The 20,655-nt window shown below is 40.6% G+C and overlaps 1 protein-coding gene across 2 annotated transcripts; it reads right to left on the bottom strand.

Annotated features, from left to right (window-relative positions):
* Positions 1–695: 695 nt before the first annotated feature.
* On the bottom strand, positions 696–20,371 carry ppm1ba (protein phosphatase, Mg2+/Mn2+ dependent, 1Ba). 2 transcript variants are annotated; one of them, XM_051378950.1, is made up of 7 exons: positions 19,976–20,371; positions 11,265–12,181; positions 10,782–10,899; positions 9,387–9,501; positions 8,925–8,982; positions 5,151–5,167; positions 696–4,348 (listed from the first exon to the last, which is right to left on the bottom strand). In XM_051378950.1, coding segments are annotated over exons 2-7 (1,197 nt in total). In that variant the 5' UTR covers positions 12,153–12,181; positions 19,976–20,371; the 3' UTR covers positions 696–4,347. The 2 variants fall into 2 exon arrangements, with proteins under 2 accessions (XP_051234910.1, XP_051234902.1); XM_051378942.1 differs by lacking the exon at positions 5,151–5,167.
* Between the last annotated feature and the right edge of the window lie 284 nt (positions 20,372–20,655).

The following is a 20,655-nucleotide window of genomic DNA, read 5'->3' as shown; positions in this document are numbered from 1 at the left end:
AATAACAAAACAAATGTTGAGAATGACTAATTTTAAGTCACATAACATAGGTAGGGTCGGAATTCGGTGTAAAAAGCATTACTAATCTTGAAACCTGTTTTCATTAAACTCCGTTAGAGTTCACAGAATGAATGTTTAGCTGATAAATCTGCTACATGTGAATCCATACAGTAATACTCTGATAGATGCTGATGTTTGCCCAGTATTACAACTTTTGTTCCACTCAGAGAGACTGAGGGGAAAAAGCCTAAATGACGGGGGCACCCTGGTAGCTCACCTGGCAGAGCTTGCGCCCACGTACCAAGGCTGAGTCCTTGCTGCAGCGACCCGGGTTCAAGCCTGAGTTGTGGACCTTTGCTGCATGGCATCCCCCTTTCTTTCTCCCCCACCTTCATGTTGTGCAAGACACCATGCAAGCTAAATGACAAGAAATAGATACCCCTAAACGAATTTCACTGGGAGAAGAACTGCATGTTTATCACAGCAAAATATACAAATATCAATGCTGTAAGACTGCAAGTGTCTAATATGTTAAAACTTTAGAGAACACCAGGCTGCATACCGTATACGCATCACATACTCAAAAGCATGTGGCTTATTGGTAGACTTAAACTTTCTTTTCTGAGCTATATGGTGACTTGATCTTGTTTGCAAAGCCTTTCCGTGAGCGAAAAAAAGCAAACCAGGGGACACGGTTTAAACTTAAATCCATCTTTTATTGACGTTTATGTTCACTGTATGGTCTGTAACATCACAATAGCATACTGGGAAATTAGTACAGGAAGAAGGAATGGTGAATACCCTGCGTGTTTTATAAACCTCGCCTTCCTTTAGTCTTCTCAAAAGGGTCAAAGGCGAAGGTGAGTGGGCCATACAATACTCTCAAATGCACACCAGTTTATCATTACCTCATTCGGTCTTCAAAATACAGCATTTTTTATAAGAGCTAAAAAGCACAGGAATAAATAAAAACAAGTGTGGAATTTTACCATTGCCATCATACATCTGTCAATTCTAATAGTATGTATATAAAGTGTGACTCAAGACAACAGAAGGAGGTGACAAAGAGTACAAGGGTTCATCTCCATCTTAAAAAAAACCCACAGGAGGAATGTGACGTGAAGTTTGCTCCCCCCTTTTTCCACCGCTTCCAAATTCTTTGTCCTTGAGGTCACATCGACCCAGTCGGCCCAGATTAATAACTGGCAGGTTCAGGAGACAACATGCTTCGTAAAATGATCTTTACTTAAAGTCCTTAGTATAAGGAGTTAGGTTGGTAGTAAGTCAGGGTCGAATTATTCAAGCATCACAACACCTCCAAAGTCTCCTTCAAAAAAAAGTTACAGTCTTCAGATTATATTCCACAATAAGAATAATGATTAAGTGCTTTTTTTTTTTTCCCAAAACAAAAAGGGAGCCCAGAGAGCTTGTTTTGTTATTAAATGACTGATGAGGAGAATGTGATGCTGCAGTGCTGCTTGTATTCAGTCCATGCAGTGGAATCAGAGTGAATAATGAAAAATTACATTAAAAAAAAATAAAAATAAATGTTTTTCCGTCCTTCCCTCCCTTAATTTCTCTCCTAGCCCAGTGTCTGATATAGCTTAAACATAACCCCAAACTGAGGACTGTGTTCAGTGTGGTAAAACCCAATACAATGTTAAAAAGCCAGGAAATACAATGTAGGAGTCCATAATTGGGAATGATCTCATTTTAGGAATATATCAAATCAGATACAGTGAAAAATAATCAACTATTCTGGGCTTTTAAAATAAACTGGCCCAACTGAATTTCAGTCTGAAAACAAATGGCAATTAAGTTACTGAATGAAAAACGCTATGTCCTGCTATGTGTCGTCCTTTCTTTGTGTTCATTTTTCCAATCACCTTTCCTCTCTAACATTGTGTTCCAGCACACTGAACATGCCCACATTATCCCCATCTGCCCAGTACATCTCCCACTCACACACAAATCCTCCCTCAATCAAAAAACATGCACAACTATAGAGACCCCCCCACCCCTCCCGCTCCCTCCACCACAAACAAAGAAAAAATAAATCATCCCATTAAAACAATGCAACTGCAAAAGAACTACACATTCAAGTACCTACTTGTCATATGGCACCAAGAGCAAGTGTACCACAAGAAGATTAATCAGCCAGCAAACTCTGTTAGGCCTATTCTCTTTCAATACTGCCACTTCAGAAAGCACAATGAATTTGCCATTGAATGGTTGAAAAAAAAAAAAAATGTATATTACAGGTTTGTATATACTTATAGCCTATTTTAAACACATCTACGGAAAAGAATACACATGCAAAGTATGTGTATCCACTTTGTCTATGAGCACATTTGTTTCAAAAAAGAAAGAGGCTTTTTCTGCCAAATATTTGTTTCTATCACTTATTAGTGCTTGGGGAGACAGAAATGAAAGCCCAAAGGGTTAAACCTGGGGCTTTCCCAGCAACCGTCCTGCGCCTTTCGAGGCAAAGTCTACGAAGATAGCTGTGGAAATATTAAGGACAGCAATTTCGGTGACAGTGTGAACACGGCTCTGGGTGTAGGGCCTATTCTCTCCTGTCCTACAGTGTCCCTCCTATTCTTCATACAGTGAAACACCACACACCTCCCTCCCTCTCCCAATCTGCTGTACAAGGTATAGTTCATGCTCCCCTTGTTTTTTTTTTTTTTTTTTATCCATCTGTAATAGAACCACAGCCACAGTACTTTGAAAAGCCATATATACCAAAAACATTTTTAAAAGACATAAAAAAGGGTGGAATTTCTTTTCAATCAAAACAAAAAAGGCTTCTTTTTTTCTTTTCTTTTTTTTTTTTTTTACACAGGATATTTCAGAGATAGAAAAGGCGAATTGTAGCATAAGCAGTATTGTTTGTGTGCACGTGTTGAGAAGAAAGGGGGAAGAAGAAGAAGGTGAGGCTGGAATTCCTTCACCCCAAACCCTGTCTTTGGAAAGCTGCTGTGTGGGAACACTGTGTGTGCAACTTTTCTGTTTAAATTTGTCTCACACACACACAGACCACACGCATGTTAGGCCACAATGAATACCATGGCTAGGAATTAAGATGAAACAAACAAATCAAAATATATATCTATATATATGAATTTAATATATAATTTCTATCTTTCTATCTCTTAAACAACAGCAGGCTTAAAAGCTTATGATTCTGGCAACGTCTGCCGATGCAGATGACAGCCGAGTCTCTTCTGTCATGTGAAGAGACAGACAGAAGCGGAAAGAGAAAGAGACGGGGGGGGGATCAACTGTTTGATAATATCCTTTAAGAGACAGGAGGAGAGAAAGTGAGCAGGGACGTGCAAGAAGAGTCATCACACTTGAGTTTGAATTGTCTCCATGTAATTCCCATCTGCAGCCAGGCACACAGGTCCCATGTCCCGTTTTAGTTTGGACACAGTGTGGAGGAGCCAAACGGAAATTTGTCGCCAGACAGACTCGGTTCTATCATGAGTGCTCCCCTCGCATTCAGGTGTGTAGCCCCAGCCGATGGGCTCTTGGTCCCTGAATTTGAGTCTTTAACCAAGAGGTCTTTGGATAGCGAGGACTTCTGAAGTTTTTTAATCCCGGTGTTCTGTGGAGCTTTTCTGGGTGCATGGGCAGGTGAAGTGTTGGACCTTGTTTGAGTAACAGTAATGCCCCGGGCCTACTGACTTCTTCTGTGTGGCTGATTGGCTGCCAGTCAGGTGCAAGTAAAGTTTACACTTCAAAACAAATATTGTCCCAAAAAAAAAAATAAAATAAAATAAAAAAGGTGCATCCAACAAACCACTTTAGTCCATTCAGTATCTTATCCATGAGTGGTTGGCTGACTGTAGAGTTGTGAGGTCCGCCCTTATCTCAGATCTGAGGAAGGCAGCATAGAGTAGAGCAGGGGCTGCTCCTGTGTCTCCATCAATCAACAACAAAAACAACCACCACAAAGAAAGCAAGAAAACAATGTGCACGAGAAACTATGCTTGTTTGCTTCTCCTCTGATGTATATACTGTGTATGTAGTTCTGCTTTCAGACCATCAATGCAGCTTCTTATTTTTTGCCCGTTCTTGTTCTACAAAAGGAACCAACAAAATCTGTTTTGCAGTCCTCCACACCGGGTGTGTTGGTTTTTAAAAAATGGGATTTATGCTTCGATTGATGTCTTAGTGTGAGGGGGGGGAAATAAAAATAAAAAAAATCCCAGAGGAAATTAAAAGGTGACTATGGATGTGATCTTGTCAGAAAAAGTGGTCCTGGGTCTTTTTTTTTTTTTTGGGGGGGGAATCAGGCAGTTGTGCTGGACAGCTACCAGTGGTACTCCAACTCAGCTCCACTCTGCAAGAGGAAAGCCACAAAGAGAAGAGGAGAGCAGAAAGTGGCAGGATGAGGAGGAGAGATGGGGTGCGGAGGAATGACAGAAAAGAAGGAAAACAAGAAAAAGGTTGAAAGAGAGGACAAAAAGATGACACACTGTTATCAAATGTAGAAACACAATATTTACAGTCACATTCAATGATTTTGTTCCCCAAACCTGGACTTCAAGGCCAGGTTTTCCTCTGCTCAACACAACAAAAATGAAATTAAAGTTTAGAAGCAGCAGTGTAAGCCAGGGCAGGCTTTCAACCTCAGTGTGTAGGTTCTTTCTGCAACAATACGCCAACACAACAATCCCAAGGCCTTTTCATCTCATTGCAGGGAGTGACACAGAAACGGAGACTGGAACTTGCGTGCAGTTTTGGAAAGACTGAGCGAGACAGCGCTACATGCGAGTAGGGCCAGTGCATGCGTGTTTGTGCGCGTGTGACGTCAGAGAGGGACGGACAGGACCAGAAACGACAATAACCATTCATCGCTCATCAAACCTGGACAGTCAGGTCTGCACACAGACGTCCGCACACACACACACACACACACACACACACGCCTTAAACTCTAAATGGAGCTCCACATGCTAGAGAGTAAGTCAGAACAGGGAGTAGAGACTGATGAAGGAGTGACAAGGGAATATGCGTAGGAGGTCGCCACTTACATGCCTGTAAGAATGCGTTTGAGTGTGTGTATGTATGTGTGTAGATGAGGGGTTGGAATAAGAGGGGAGGGGAGGGGGGGTGTAACAGTTATATATGTGATCACTTACCAAATGAAACAGGAGGGCTGCGTTAATCAGAGGTAACACATAGTTAGACAAATCGATACATCCCTTATCAATGTGTGTGTAGGTGTGTACTTTACCACACACCAGCTGCTCACTACATTTTGAACCATTCCATTCATTTGTTCTGCTATAATAAAATATTTTAGTACGAGGGACATCACGCTAAATTTTTTTGATTTGTTTTTCTTTCAAAAAAGGCAATGTTTTTTGGGGTTTTACAAATTAAGGGTGTCATCAGTAATTGTTTTATAGCTTTCTGCTACTCCCTTGATCGCGGTCGCTCATTAATTGGTGGAATATCAGGCTGCTGCGAGAGTAGTAGTTGTAGTTATCTTTCGATTTTGGCCTGTTCATTTTGCATCAGGTCTGAATATCCTTCAGGGTCTATTATGGACCGGGTCTGACTGTCCTCCAGTCCCATTTTTGAAAAGGACTCCTATAGATATCTGGTTTTTGTAGGTTCAAAAGGATGATGTACTAGTACTATGATGAAGCGAACATTAGCTACATGAGATGGTGTTTATGTCAGTCCATTAGAGCAAATGTCATCACTAATAATTTATAGTTTACACAGGAAAACAATAAATAATGTAGGTAAAACTTTAAATGTGAGTCAGTCTAACTTCTGTTTTTACTGATAGTTCTAGCAGTGTAGCACCGCCGCACCCAAGTCAGTTTAAACTCCATGCAGACAGGGATACCTGCCAGTGTAAAATTTAGTGATATATTGTTATGACACAACAGTCATAGCACTCTCTGAAGTAACATAAAGGATGCCCAACAGGAGGTGATCTTAACATCTGTCACTAAAATCTTGACATAAAACTACTAAACACAGGTGGTTGTGGAGGAGCACGTGTTTACAGATGGTTTAGCTTCCCAAAGCTGCCACAAGATCTTAATGAGAGCCATTATTTTACTGATAGCACCTTTAATTTAAGAAGGCTGTTAATAGCTATGTAATTATGTAACTTAAATTCCTCACCAAATTAACATTACAGCATTCCTTAAACATGAATGCTATATATCAAATTAAAAATCTATTTAAAGCTGCTATGTGCAGAATTTGAACATTTAGGATTTTGGAACAATTTAGACAAACAACAAACCGCACCAATTTCCACCAGGACTGTCACATTTTTCGCCAATCAGAAATGTGTCATAACAATAACTTGAAAGACGCTTTAATCACATAGAAATTCTACACATAGCGGCTTTAAGCAGAGTAGATTATATGTGTGTGAATGTGTGTGTGCATATGTGTGCATTAGGGCTGACAATCACAGTAACTGACAAACACTACGAGGTGATCATCGCCTAACTTCATCGCCTAATAACAATCGCCTAAGCACACACACACACAAATCTGTTGTAGGAGTCAGGTTCCACCTTAGGACCTTTGACATGTCCATCACTAGCAGACGCATACACACACAGACATACAAGAACACACCATACATAACGGTTAATAAACAAGTAGGCATGCTTCATCACGGCAATGCTAAAGCCTAGATTACACTCCCAAACGGACGCGTACACAGTCAGCTGCGGACACCGCTGCCACGTAGAGTTCTGTTTATACGACTTTGTGGAGTCTGCTTGGAAGACCCGTTCCACACATGAACGGTGTTTACAGGAAGATGTGCCCTTGTAGCATATGGGCTGTGCAGAGCTCCAGACGGTTACAACAAACTGGAGGTGCACTGATGTCCACACAGAGCCTACATGCACTTTGATGACGATTTCCTTAATGGCGACCAGAGTTATTATAGTTTTGTATTTTTTTTTAAATTTTAAAATGGAACAAATCGTATTTGTTGTAATGGTATGACAATGCAAAGACATTGACTTTAAAGACATTGTAGACATCCCAGTCTCAATAAACATTTGCACCAATGCTCATGCTTGTGGTGTTGACAAATTGGACCACAGTACACAATAGCTTTTCTTTTTTTTTCTCCTTATACTTATAACTAAAATGTTTTTCACAAGTAGTTTTAGTTTTAAGTTTAGTTTTAGTTAACTATAATAACCTTGATGCGGACAGTGTAATCAGGTTAACAGTTCTAAAGACTGCCGTTCTATCACAGACACATATGAGCCATCAGTTCAAAATACATACACACACTCCCGTATGTAACCACCAATCCACTGCAACAGAAAGTAACAGGATCACACACACTTGTTGGCAAGTAGAGATCTCTACAGAACATAAGTGTGTATTTCCACATCTGTGTGTAAGACTATATCCTCACACAGAGCTTCCTGGACACCAACATTTGTTCAATATAGTTTCCTCTGACCAGGAATTCTCATATAGTGGCTGAAGCTTTTATTCACCTGAGCTAAATAGAGATCATTTTACAGGTTTACTTAATTGTTACTTTACTTAATTGCAAAGAAGAGGATAATGCTGCAGCAATGGTTTGTAAAAATTACTGTATTGCTGAACATTTTAATACTTTGTTTTCAATGAAAGTGGCAAAAAGCCACTTACTCGTTACTTACTTACTTATTGTCATTTATTTTTATGTATTTAGTTTTGATTACTGCTTTAATTTCATTGTGTGTGCTTCAAGTCTGCAACTTGTATTTGGAAACACTGTTCTAGTACCAGTGGAAGACCCTTGTGTTTGGAATTGTGCGTTGTCTTATGCCTTATTTCCACTGCGTGGTACGGCTCAACTCGACTCACTTAAACTCACTTGGAACTATTATTAGTTCCAAGAACTATTACTACTACTATTTTTGGTTTTCCATTGTCAAATGTTGTTGAGGTTCTAAGCGAGCTGAGCTGAAAGTAAAAGGTGGAGTGAAAACACTGCAGATCACTGACTGGTCAGAGAGAATCGTCACTAGTGTGACAAACAGCGACATCTCAACGTCTTCACTCCGATGTAGTTTTTCACACCGCCTTTCGTCTTGCTGCCTTCAGCCTTTTCTGAAACAAAGTGTATCTCCTTACTGCGACTAACAGCCACACACTGAGAATCAAGAACACCAGCCCTTCCATATCCACCATTGTTTGTATGCTTGCGTGTTTTTGTGTTGTACTGATGATGGAATGGCAGTTTCACTGCACATTGCTACCACAATCAGCTATGAATCCCACCTACATTGAGGGGATATTACCTGTAGCGGAAACGAAATGAAGAAAACCCCCCGGTACCAAAAGCGAGTCGAGTCGAGCGGTACCATGTAGTGGAAACGAGGCTTACCAAATACAGACTGATATAGAAAGTGGCCTCTGGGGTAGCGTTGTGTTAGGACAGATAAAATGTAGAGAAGGAGAGGCAAACAAATAAACTGATCAAAAAAGTCCCCCCACTTAGGAGATATTTCACAAAATAGATTAGAAGAGAATGCTCTCACTCGCAGTCATTGTGTCTGGTAAAAGATCTTTTGATAAAGCCGTGTTATCATGCATGCATAACCCACTGCGAGAGCTAACAGGAAGGTGTGCATCATGCACCATGCAAGATGTTTATCATAATGGGAGTGATGGGCTCAAAGGCATCTCTGAAGTCAACAGTACTTCATCTATTCTTGTTTTGAACGTGAAAATAATACAACACACACAAAGCTCCAGTCTGGTCCACAGGACAGGATGAATCAACATAGGAATACGAGATTTTCAGACACCACTGAAACTCACGTGTAACATAAACTTAACAAATGAGACAGCTGATATCTCAGATGTGTTATATAGCATCAACATTTGTGTTGCTCATATTCATCACTTCTACTGACACTCACCCCATCTTCCTCTCTGTATGGGTTCAGACGGTTGTATACTGCTTCAATAACATTACGTCTGCAGGAAGGACAGATAGAAAAAATGCGATTAGGTGAACTATTCAATTCAAACCATCCATCAGAGCAACAACAGAGGGCACATGTGGTAGAACAAGTACGGTAAGGTGTCGTTAAAAAAGGAAAACGTCTCGCTAGAATTGTTATGACTAAAAACTTCAGTATTTTCTATTCCAATGGCATTCAAAAAACAATACCTGGGCTGGACATACACACATTAGACAACCAGCAATTTCTTTTTTACATAACTGGTACATTTTAATACCAGCTCTGTTCTGAGACAAATTATGTTTGCCAATGTTTTATATTCTCCTTCGGCTTTCATACTGTTATGACTGGGGAATAATCTACAACACCTGTGTAAAACATCATCAAGTATCCTTTTGAGGGGGCGGAGTTCCTTACTTGCTGGCAAGGCCTCCCCCTGGTGGAAGAGTGGGCATGCCGCTGTCAGTGGACAGGTTCCTCATCACCGTTACCAGGTCCGGAAACCCGTCCTCCTCTGAGCGAGACAGCATTTCTAAAACAACACCAGACATTGTTGTTACATAAGTCAGTATTAACAGAGCTGGTGATAGCCAAGAACAGCTGGGGAAGGCTAGGGGAGAGAGAGAGGGGGGAGAACAGAGGAGTGAGACCAAAAATGTGACAAACGAGGAGAAAGGAAGTGAAGATGGAAACCGTACAAATGAATTTGTGGAAATGAGTGTGTGTCTGAGAGAGAGGGAGAGAGATGGTGACAGACAGAGGCCTGCAAGTGAGTTGAGAATGGCATGAGGCCAGGTCAATGTTCAGCCAGAGCATTCCTCTTCCTCTTTCTTTTCTCCTCTCTTACTATTCCATCTTTCTCTCTCTCTTTTTTATTTCAGTATTAGACAGTACATGAAGCCAAATATCTAGTCTGCTTCATCAAACCAAATTTTTCCTGAAATGTCACAATAAAACAATACTGCAAACATTAAGTTGCGTTACCACCTGCATTAAATAGTCTTAAAATGGATATAACAACACAATAGACACAGGTTCTTTGGTACAAGACTAGTTAAAACACGACAAAAGTGTGTTTTACCTAGTCTCAGAGTTTAATAAATACATCTCTTGTTTGGCCAGCCCTGGATTTCACAGACTAACAGTAGCCAGGGAAGAGAGCTGACATAACCAACAAAGACTAGAAAAGCTACACTGTGTTCATCAGAGGGCCTCATGCATCCTGAGAAAAAAAAATGGGATGAAATGAGTAAGGAAAGGACAGAGAGAAAGAGAGAAGGGGAACACTGAATCCATCCAAACAGGACAGGGAATGCTTGAGTGAGGGAGAGGAGAGAAAGATGAGTTTAGGGAGGGAAAGGGAGTAGAGAAGCGAACAGGGAATAAAGAGGGGAGATGCTTGCTGAAATGGAAAAGGAGGTCACGATGGTGTCATTCCTCTGCTGTGAGCCGGAGCTAACTTGGCTGGAGGTTAGACAATAGAGAGTGGCAGGGTCAGTCAGTGGAGAAAACATGCATACAGATAAGATACAGTTTCAGTTGCAGTAAGAAATACCCTTTATAGGACCTGTTTTTGGCCCAACTACACCCTTTTAAACAACAGTATTAATGGGGGTAATTGATTATAAATAAGAATGTAAACACATTCTCAACAGCTGCTATACAAGCAAACTGCAAATTTTTCACAGCTTACCACATGACAGTAACAAAGTACTTGAATACTCCAGAGCAGTACATTTTTGTAATGTTCCCCAATCCCATTATGCACATACACAAAATATTGGTTCTTTATCTCCTCCCGTCCATTCTCACCTTCCACTTGAGTCTCCAGATATGTGTTGAGCTCAGCGTCTTTCCGCACAGCTTCCTCTGACACTTTGGGAGCGTTGGGCAAACACACTAACACAACACTCATGTTATCCCGACTCCCCTAAGATGGACAGAAAGGACAGAGGAACGAAGAAAGAGCAGGTAAGAGAAGGAGTTGTTGTAAAGTACTGAAAGAATTATGGTCTAAACTGCCCAATAAATTTAACTTTCTCCTTCTTTCTCACATGAGGGACAATTAGTTATGTGCCTGGGCAATTAAAACTGTTACAACTAGTTCCTATTCAATTAAAAAAAGCCTCTCTTTAGAACTTTATGTACATTGTACATTTATATGCATTTCTTCATCATACAGTTCCCTTTGGAGTAGCAACACATTTCAGTCTTAGCTGTTAGCAAACAGTGGCGATCACACACACACAAAAAAAAAAAAAAAAAAGCCATGCTGAAAAACAAATCTGTACACACCTTGTGCAGGCAGGTGTCCACTACTTCATTGCAGACTCTCTCCAGGTCATCAGACACCTCAAGCCTAGATTTCACAAACTCACACAGCTCCTCATTGGACATGACATCCCAGATGCCATCACACGCCAGGATCACAAACTGATCCTGTTCAGGGGCCCGAACCATCTCAAACACTGTTGGTTCTGGGCTAACCAGCTGCTCTGTGGGCCCTTTCCCATCCACACACTTGTAGTCGTAATCCCCCAGAGCCCTTGATACAGCCAGTGACCCATTAACCCTTTGAATCATCACTGAGCCGCCAGCATTCTGGATGCGCTCTCGCTCACGTGGGTTGCAAGGCTTGTGGTCAAGTGTGGAGAAGCACACATGTGAATTGCGGTATAGAACAGCACGAGAATCACCACAGTTAATGAAGAAGAAATGATCCGGTGACAGGAGGATTCCAACTACTGTGGAGCCACTACGGTCCATGCCATTTCGAAGGTCAGAGAAGCTACGCATGTGCTCATCAATCCTCAGGAAGCCTGTCCGGATCCCAGATTTCACAGCCTCCACTGTAGGAGGAACCGGTGCTGGAGGGTCAGTGGTGGAGCCGTCTGAACCAGCCTGGGAGCCTTGTGTCCCTCCGGCCCCAAAACTAGCGCTGATTATGTGTTCCAGAAGATGCTTAGAGCAGTAGTTGGCAACCCTTGAGCCAGCGTGACCGTCGTACACAGCAAAAAAGGACCAGTCAGTCATACCAGGAGCAGGAAGTCCCAACACAGCTGTGTGAGCATCCTCCATCTCCACCCGCCAGCCTTGCATGGAGCTCAGTCCATAGTGCAGGCCATTTCCCTCACCATGTGAGTTGTGCTTCTCTGTCTTGGGCTTGTCCAAGAACGCACCCATGGCTCTGCCCTAGAGAGACCCACTGCTACCTGTGGGGGGAAAAAAAGAGACAAACACAGGACAAAAAAAAGAAAACCAATCAATGAATATGACTTAATCAGTTCAGTGACTGCAGGTCTATCCTATGTTGACGCCACAATTCTGACTGTGATAACAATACAGTTTGAAATGTTAATCCTCAACATTGTCTGGTTTGGTAGATCTCTGATGACTCGTGCTCACCAATTGCACCAATTCCACTCTAAAAAGTCCATACACTAAATCTATACTTTTTTGGCAGTTAAACTACAATTAAAAGTGTGAAGAAAAGAAAGAATATCTGCCCAAAGTTGTATTACTTTATCTTGTTCACAGGTATGCAACTAGGTTCTCCATTTCTATTGGGTATTGCACTTTGTGACCACTGGCCTGTGTATTTTGTTTCTGTTACAGACATTACCGGAAATATTTTGGTGAAGCTAATGACATTAATTATGGCCTCATTCAATTTAAGATGTACAAGTGGCAGGGCCCTGCATGCTGGCTCCACTGCATGGCTTACTGACAAATCTAAACTGAACGTTAACTCCAGACTTTCCAATCCAACAATGAGTGTGTGTACGAGTGTGTTCACCTGCAAGAGGCAAGATTTGTAACAAATAACTGTTCAAAGCAACAGTTACATTGAAAGGAGCAGCAAGTCATAACAAGTAGTCAGCTTCATGGATATTATGCTGCGGAGGACAAGGTCATGAATCATCAATGTAAAATATAAACATTTTAGCACAAAACTAACATTAAAACAAGCAGTTGTGTTTAGGGATGCACAATATATACTGGGGCAGATAAATTATCAGCTGATAATGGGAAATCTATAGTATTGTAAATAATTCATTTTGAATTCTAGTGCAAAGCAATCGACAGGCTTTATGTTCTATAAAAGGCAAGGTATGTTTTTGAAGTTGTTTTTATGTACTTATTTCAACATTTGAAGAGTGTGTTGTTTGTTTTTGTTGTGTTAACAATAGTGATGTCAGCAAGATTTGGTTAGGTCAGAGCTATGGAATATTAAATCATCTGTCTTTTACAATAACAAAATGGGAAATTTCTTGTCCTATCAACCATGAGAAGCAAGTAACAATAACGGTATTAGTTATTGTATCTGCTGAAGAAAAATCAATATCATGCATCCTTAGTTCTGTTGAATGACAATATACATTCATGTTGTTTGTGGATTTAAAGGCTCAGTCTCAGCTGGCAATGCAGTGGAACAAAAACATTAAAATACCATATATATATATATATATATTATAGAATACTAACATGGGCAATTCCTACTGCATGTATTCTCTCAAATATTATTTAAAAATGACTGACTGTACTGGGAGAATAGAAAATTCTACAGCTGCATGGGTAATAAAGTAAATTTAATTTAAGTAAGATCTGCAAAAGTGCACCTGCTCTCTAAGTCAGATACAGCATTTCATGACTTGTATTGCCCAGGTTTCATTTTCAAGTTGCTGAATCAAGTTGTGCACATAAATTAGGCTTCCACACAAAATTATAGTGTTTATGCCTTCTCAGCCAACAAAAACAGATTAAAGATCTCAAGTGAATATTTTAGGGTCTGAAAATGTAAACCCTGCAAATGTCGCACAGATTTTTAAAGAGAATGTGGGAGACTTGGAATGCTGTTTTTTTGTGTATTTCTTTTACTGTTTACTTAATAGGCCTGAAGGAATAATTCAAACCAACCAGTGATCATTGCTCATCATATCAGAAATAGCACAGCCACTTTGGTTTATGCTTAAAGAGACTGAGGAGCAGGTTTAAAAGCTTCTTTGGCCAGACAGAACTGGCTACTAAGACCATTAACAAACTCGAGAGGATGTGTTATCTCTTTATAACGGCACCTGCATTAGCTGAATGAACAGCAGCATTCAGGCTGCTTGATGGGAGAGATATTCTGTATCCAGCCTATGTTAATTGTGAGAACTTATACAGTCTTATTGATTGTCACACTACTTAATGGCCTCTTAGCCTCGCAAATTGCACTTGTACTATGTAATATCAATAAATGCTACCTACATAAAAGTTGTAGGCATACTCAAGCTTCCGGTCTCAGGAAAATACTAATATTCCACATTAATGTAAACGTGGTCAAGGCTAAAGGTTAATTTTTTTTAAAATAAATACTACCTAGCAACAACACAAGTTGAACAAAGTCACCCCATCTACATAGGAAGTGTATAGGCTGCCTTCTTTTAATCTGTCTTACATCTCTAATTAATACCACTGTCTACACTGCCCACATGATGGCTTGCAATCTGGAAAGTCTTCAGACTTTTGTGTGTTAATACATTACCCTCTATTTGGGCTGTGAGCACTGTAAAATCCCTTGTGAGTACACAGCAGTGCTGTGGCTTAACAGATACAGTGTGACTGTGAAAGATGTTTGAGGCTCTTCCTGTTGTGTTGCTGATGTGATACTTTTAGTTATAAGACTCAAGTCACAAAGTTATGACATGACACTTTTATTTAAAGGCGTACTATGCAAGATTTGTCCATCTTGGTTTGTATTTTCCATATAATAAGGAAAATGGGTGTAAGTCTATTTCCTTTCTTGACATTTTGTGGGTTTATTTTGTTCATTAAAACAGTAAAACATCAATGAAATTTTTACTATAATCACTATAATTACTCAAAAAATGCTCATGCAAAATCATCCAAACACAAGTGATGTGAAAAATTAAAATGTTTTACTGACTGAAGCAGATTTTTTTTTCTCAGTCGCACCGGTGCACCTGACGCTGCCCGGGTGAAAACATAAATTTATTTCGCAAGTGCATCATCTCTCTGTGTTCTCCTGTGACCGAACTCACACACTCATGGTAGGATCATATCGTGTTCTAAACCAATAAGAGACAGAGCTCGGGCGGGTCTTTGCCTCTGATTGGCTGTGGTCCTGTTCACCGCGCTAAGTTGCGTGTGTTTAAAAATTGCCGAGACCTGGTCCTTCGGTGACAGCATCAGACTCGGAACCAGAGGAGGAGACAACCGAGTCTGGTATGGAGTCCTCTGAGACCCAAATTAAAAACAGCCAAAATATATTCCTTCAGACAGGACTGGCTGAAACAATTTCCCTGGCTGAGGTACAACAAAGGACGTAACGCAATGCACTGCGTGTACTGTCTGGAGTGCGGTCAGAATATGGCCAGAAATAGTGCATTCGTGAGCGGGTCAACAACGTTTCGTATCGAAATTTTATTTGGAAATGTTTTATTTTGAAATTTAGTTTCAATTTCAGCTCAGTGAAGCACTTTAAACACTTTATTTTTTATATATAATTGTGCCCTGTGAAGTTATCAAAATTATTATTTCTATCTATCTATCTATGAATTATACATTATATACACAGGTATAGTATTTTTTTGTTTACTTTTATAAAAGAGCGGATGTTCAATGCTATCATGGTTTCTGTGACTTCCATTCTCCCCATTAAGTGAGATAAAACAGGTGTGTTTTGTTTTGCATATGCAGAAGACAAACACACACACACACACACACACACACACACACACACACACACACACACACACACACACACACACACACAGCATATCAAAGGGTTGGAAAGCATCACTAGTGCAAACCACTTCAAGTATTACCTTGACAACAAATGCATTCAGACACACATTTAACATATTATTGAGCAGATATCAAAGCCATGTGCACAATCACCAAACCAAATCATTTGCCGTTTCACCTGTACAGCAACAACACACGCTCTACGCAGAGGCAAGTGCCCCTTCTATTTTGAGGCTCATACGTCATCAACACACAGCTACAATATGTGCCATACGGTCGGCCTTGCATATAACAATGAATACCACCATACACAACTTGTAAGCCCTGATGTAAGCACTGAGAACTCTTGGGAGTGATGTCACCAACGTCTCCATGGTTACACAGCTTGGAGTGGCAGCTGAGTGGTTGCCGTGGCAACAGAAGCAGTAGGTGTTGCAGCATGCGACAAGAGGACGGCACAGCCATGCCACTGTGTGTGTGTGTGTGTGTGTGTGTGTGTGTGTGTGTGTTTTCTCTTGACTTTTTACTGATATTAAATGTGTGTTTTCTCTTTTCTATAGGCTCAGGTGTATTTTGACATTCGAGAGGCTGTTCATGCATTTCTGCGATAGGTCTAACAACAGACTGACCTCACTCTGATTTACTCACACCACACAACTGTTTGTCGCACAGAACATACAGCGAGATGAAGTCAGTCAAAGTCGAAAGCTGGCTAACAGATCAGCCCACAGGTCTCAGACTTCAGACAAGCAGGGTAGCTTTAACAAGCTAACTCAATTTAACAGTCAGCTGCTGATGGGATCCACACAGGGCCAGATTAGCCTGTCAAACACAGACCACACACGGCAGTGCACTACCGCTAACATAATAGCTCTCTCTATCTTGACTCTTGTTTGGTGACATGCAGTGAACAGAATGTGATATAATAGCCTACATCTACATTTCAGATGACAGCATCACTGAACAGTTGTATTGTCTTGTATTTGGTGGGAAAATGACAGAAATGAACAATGGACTGTGTTTGTGGCTATGTACCAAATGAGCAATGAATTAACAAAATATGATCAGAATACAATTAGTCAACATGATACCTTGTGAACGGGCTGATGGGAAATAAAGCATGATGGTATAGTAAGAAGCCAGGTGCTGGAGTACTATAGATAGATAACGTATGCATTATTTGCATGTGGTTCCCAAAAGAGACTTACAGTCAGAAGGAGATATTGGTGCCAGATAAAGGTCCTTATACTAAAAGTATAGTTGGTGGGGCACCCTGATAGCTCGCCTAGCAGAGCTGGCGCCCCTTGTATCAAGGCTGAGTCCTTGTGCCCTTTATGAAGACCAGCAATGTGTCTAACATCATCCACTATGCATTGTGTCTGTCTAATGTAGCCTGAATGTCTAGTGAGAATTTTTATACTGAAATTATCTCACAATGCAATGTAATACTTAGTGGAAAAAAATTAAATTAAACAAAAAAACAATGGACATTCAAGAGCTACCTAAACTGCCTGATGAAAGGAACGACCTGACCTCAGTAGTGTCCGAAAATCGTCCACTACAAAATATTCCCATTATAGTCACCAATAGTGAATATTTAGATTTAAATCGTAAACCCATAACTAAAGAGATTCACCACAAAAATACAGACATGGAGTTATAATGATACTAGTGACACATGAAGTAAGAAGTAAACAGCTGATTCTATCGATAGTCAATTGACTGAGAACTTTCCTCAGAGCTAAAAACTAATTATAAAAATCCATTCAGCTGTGCCGTATAAATACATATAATAGCTCCACTGTATTATACTTAGTGCATGTTTCGACTCAATTCCTCGCTGCAGTTTACATCTCTTGTTAAGAAAGCCAATACTGAGAGCATCGGGTAAATCTTAAAATGATCAATTTCTACTAATGTGCTTACAATGCCATTTTGGCAGGGGATCATCTTTCTGCTGATAAAGTACACGGGCGGTTCTGGGGTCAATGGGTTCTGGAAACTCTCCCTGCTGGTGCTCCAGTGACAGGGGCTATGCAGAAAAACTACACAGGGCAGTGCACCAACCATTCTGTTTAAAATGCATTGAATTGGTTCCTATGCAGCTAGGATTGGGGATTAATACAAAATACCACAAGTGATGAGCAGTGAAGACTCAGGGCTTTGCTTAGAAGATTCAAGACTTAAGCTCTGTAATGCCACCCCTGGCACCACCTATGATTAAGTATCCATTAGCTACAGCCCCATCTGAAACAGTAAAAAAAACACAAGGTATCTGGAACAGTTGGTGTAATGCACTGTCCTGAGTTAGAGTAAAAACTGTAACTAAAATAAAATGAGTTTTACCCTTCAATAAGGCTTTTTTTTTTTTTTTTTTTTTTTTTTTTTTTAGGTGGAAGAAAAAGGCTGGGGATATCACAGACCCCCCTCTTTGATGACTCATCACTGAAGTTGCATCAAAAGCAGTCAATTTCTCAGAACAAGTGCTCTTTTAATAGAAAGCTGCAGTCATCTTCAGTGCAGTGGCGTCAGGAAAGCTGGGGCCGGCATTTGACCAGACTGGAGCCAAAGAAGAGGAAAGTAAATGTGTCATGTTATACTTGATTGTGAGTGGGTTGTTGGCAACAAGAGCATATGTACTTGTATATACCTGTTCTCTCTATCCAGCGCAGAATTAATCCCAAGCCTCAAAAGTTGGGAAACAACTATTTGCTACGCACTAACCAGTTTAAAAGCAATCTCAATTCATGAAGATACTGTGCTGTACACCAGTAGAATGTATCCACGTAGTTCAGTGAACCTGCTTGAGTCTTATGTGAGTGACTAACTATTTGGTAAATGAATGGTGAATGTAATCTGAATATGACAATGGCAAAGTGATAAAGACTCCAAAAGTTAAAGTGAATCACGTAGGGTGTTCGCACACATTTTAATGGATAATTGTGTATATCTCAGATTTCATGCTCTGGTATCATCAGTTTAACCAGGGAGTATTCATGCTGGCCAATGCTAAAATAGAAAACAGTGTTATCAGAAAATGAATCTGCAACTCAGTCTTTTTCTTTTCAAACACATACACACAGTTTATCCAACCCCGAACCCCCCCTCCTCTTGGCACTTGGCAAATTTATCTTTGAGTTATTCCAAGCTTGCCAGTTAACACTGTATGCGAGCGTACATCTGCGTGTGAAGTGATTCAATCAACAGTCACAATCAAAAGTACACAGATGAATGCCTTTGGAAAGGGCCAATAGAGTTGCAGTAGACATAGGCTAAAAAAGCATGGCTAGTGCAGGATTTCACATCAAGGTGCCAACACAAACATGCCAGTGATGATGCTGCCATTTCTGGAACACACTGTCACACAAACACAGTGCCAAACACACAGCCACATACACACACACACACACACACACACACCGACAACCTAATAAAACTACCCACAACAAGGTAATAAAACAAGTTCAATCCTGTACTGGTACAGAATGGGAATACAAAACATGAAACTACTTTTTAAAATTGCACTAGATTGCTATGTGCATTGATAGTAAATAATAGAATATGAATCTCATAAAACCATAAGGGTTCAAAGTTGGCATCAATATTATGTTCTCTTGGCCCTTTAGGGTAAAACTGTATTGCAACCAGCTACCAGAACAAACTGTATGAAACCAGCACCTCATGTGAGTCGCACTGGATACACACCAATATCAGTAAAATAATCATTTATCTCTAGACCATCACAAAATGAAAACAAAGTCGCACTCGGTTACAGTGGGAGGGGTGCATTTTATCATAACATCAACACACTTACACCGTTTCCCAAATGTTGCGCAGTACCAACCCTTGATATGACATTCACCATTCAAACCACTTAACTGCATCAATTATAAACCAGCAGACTGACACTAATGATATATTTACAAATTGTGCAGTAAAACACAAGGTAACAGCGTCCATCACTTAACCAAACCCCGGCATGTTAATACCTGGCGCACATCAGCGACACCGATAATCTCATAATTACCACCACCACCAACCAACTATACGCTTACTCTTATCGTTATGATCCACAATAACATTAATAACATTAGCGAAGAGACAGCTGTCCCCTAACTGAAAATGAGGCCACTTAACGTCAGGTCGCTAAGCTAACCAGCTAACCAGCTAGCGGAGTTCACAGTTGTCAAAGTGTTATCTAACGTTACACGTTAGCGAGCGACTAGCCAGTGTTAGTATGAGCCAGCGTTACTTACTTTATAGGAAACAAACTATCGCTATCAGTCCGTCTTCTTGTGGCTTCAGACGCAGGTAGGTTTAAGCACCCAGGCTTGTTGTGATAGGCTTATTTCTTGGTAACGTTAGCCACTTTCGTTTCTCGGCCCCTGCTCGTCAGCTAGCTTTGATTAGGCTAGCCAGCATTTCACACGATCAGTTCTCCTTTCAGCATGTCTCTGCATCGGAGTAAGGCTTTTATGTACATGTTTGGCACTGGGAACCCGGGGAGAACCAAATAAATAACCGTTACGCAGGCTGTCGGTTGAAAGGAAAAACACCCGCTTCGACAAGATGTATCTAAGACTTGAACAACTAGCTAATTTTGGCTAAAGCTAAATGTATGAGGCAGATGACGTTCTTCTTCAACATGCAGTTTGGAGGCGGGGCCGTCATCCTGCTCTCTTCTGTGATTGGACGAGCGCTGATCCGAAGCTGAGACACGATTGGTTGAAAATGGAGTCAGTCACACCTCTCCTCTGACGTATTGTAAACAGTAAAAAAAAAAAAATCAAGTGTTGATTGTTTTAATACTGTTTGTGTGTGTGTGTGTGTGTGTGTGTGTGTGTGTGTGTGTGTGTGTGTGTGTGTGTGTGTGTGAGAGAGAGAGAGAGAGAGAGAGAGCGAGGGAGAGCAAGGAAACTGTCCAGACTTTGTTTAA

Source organism: Dicentrarchus labrax, unplaced genomic scaffold (assembly GCF_905237075.1).
Source record: "Dicentrarchus labrax unplaced genomic scaffold, dlabrax2021, whole genome shotgun sequence".
NCBI classification, from domain to species: domain Eukaryota; kingdom Metazoa; phylum Chordata; class Actinopteri; family Moronidae; genus Dicentrarchus; species Dicentrarchus labrax.
This window is presented reverse-complemented; position numbering and strand designations above follow the sequence as displayed.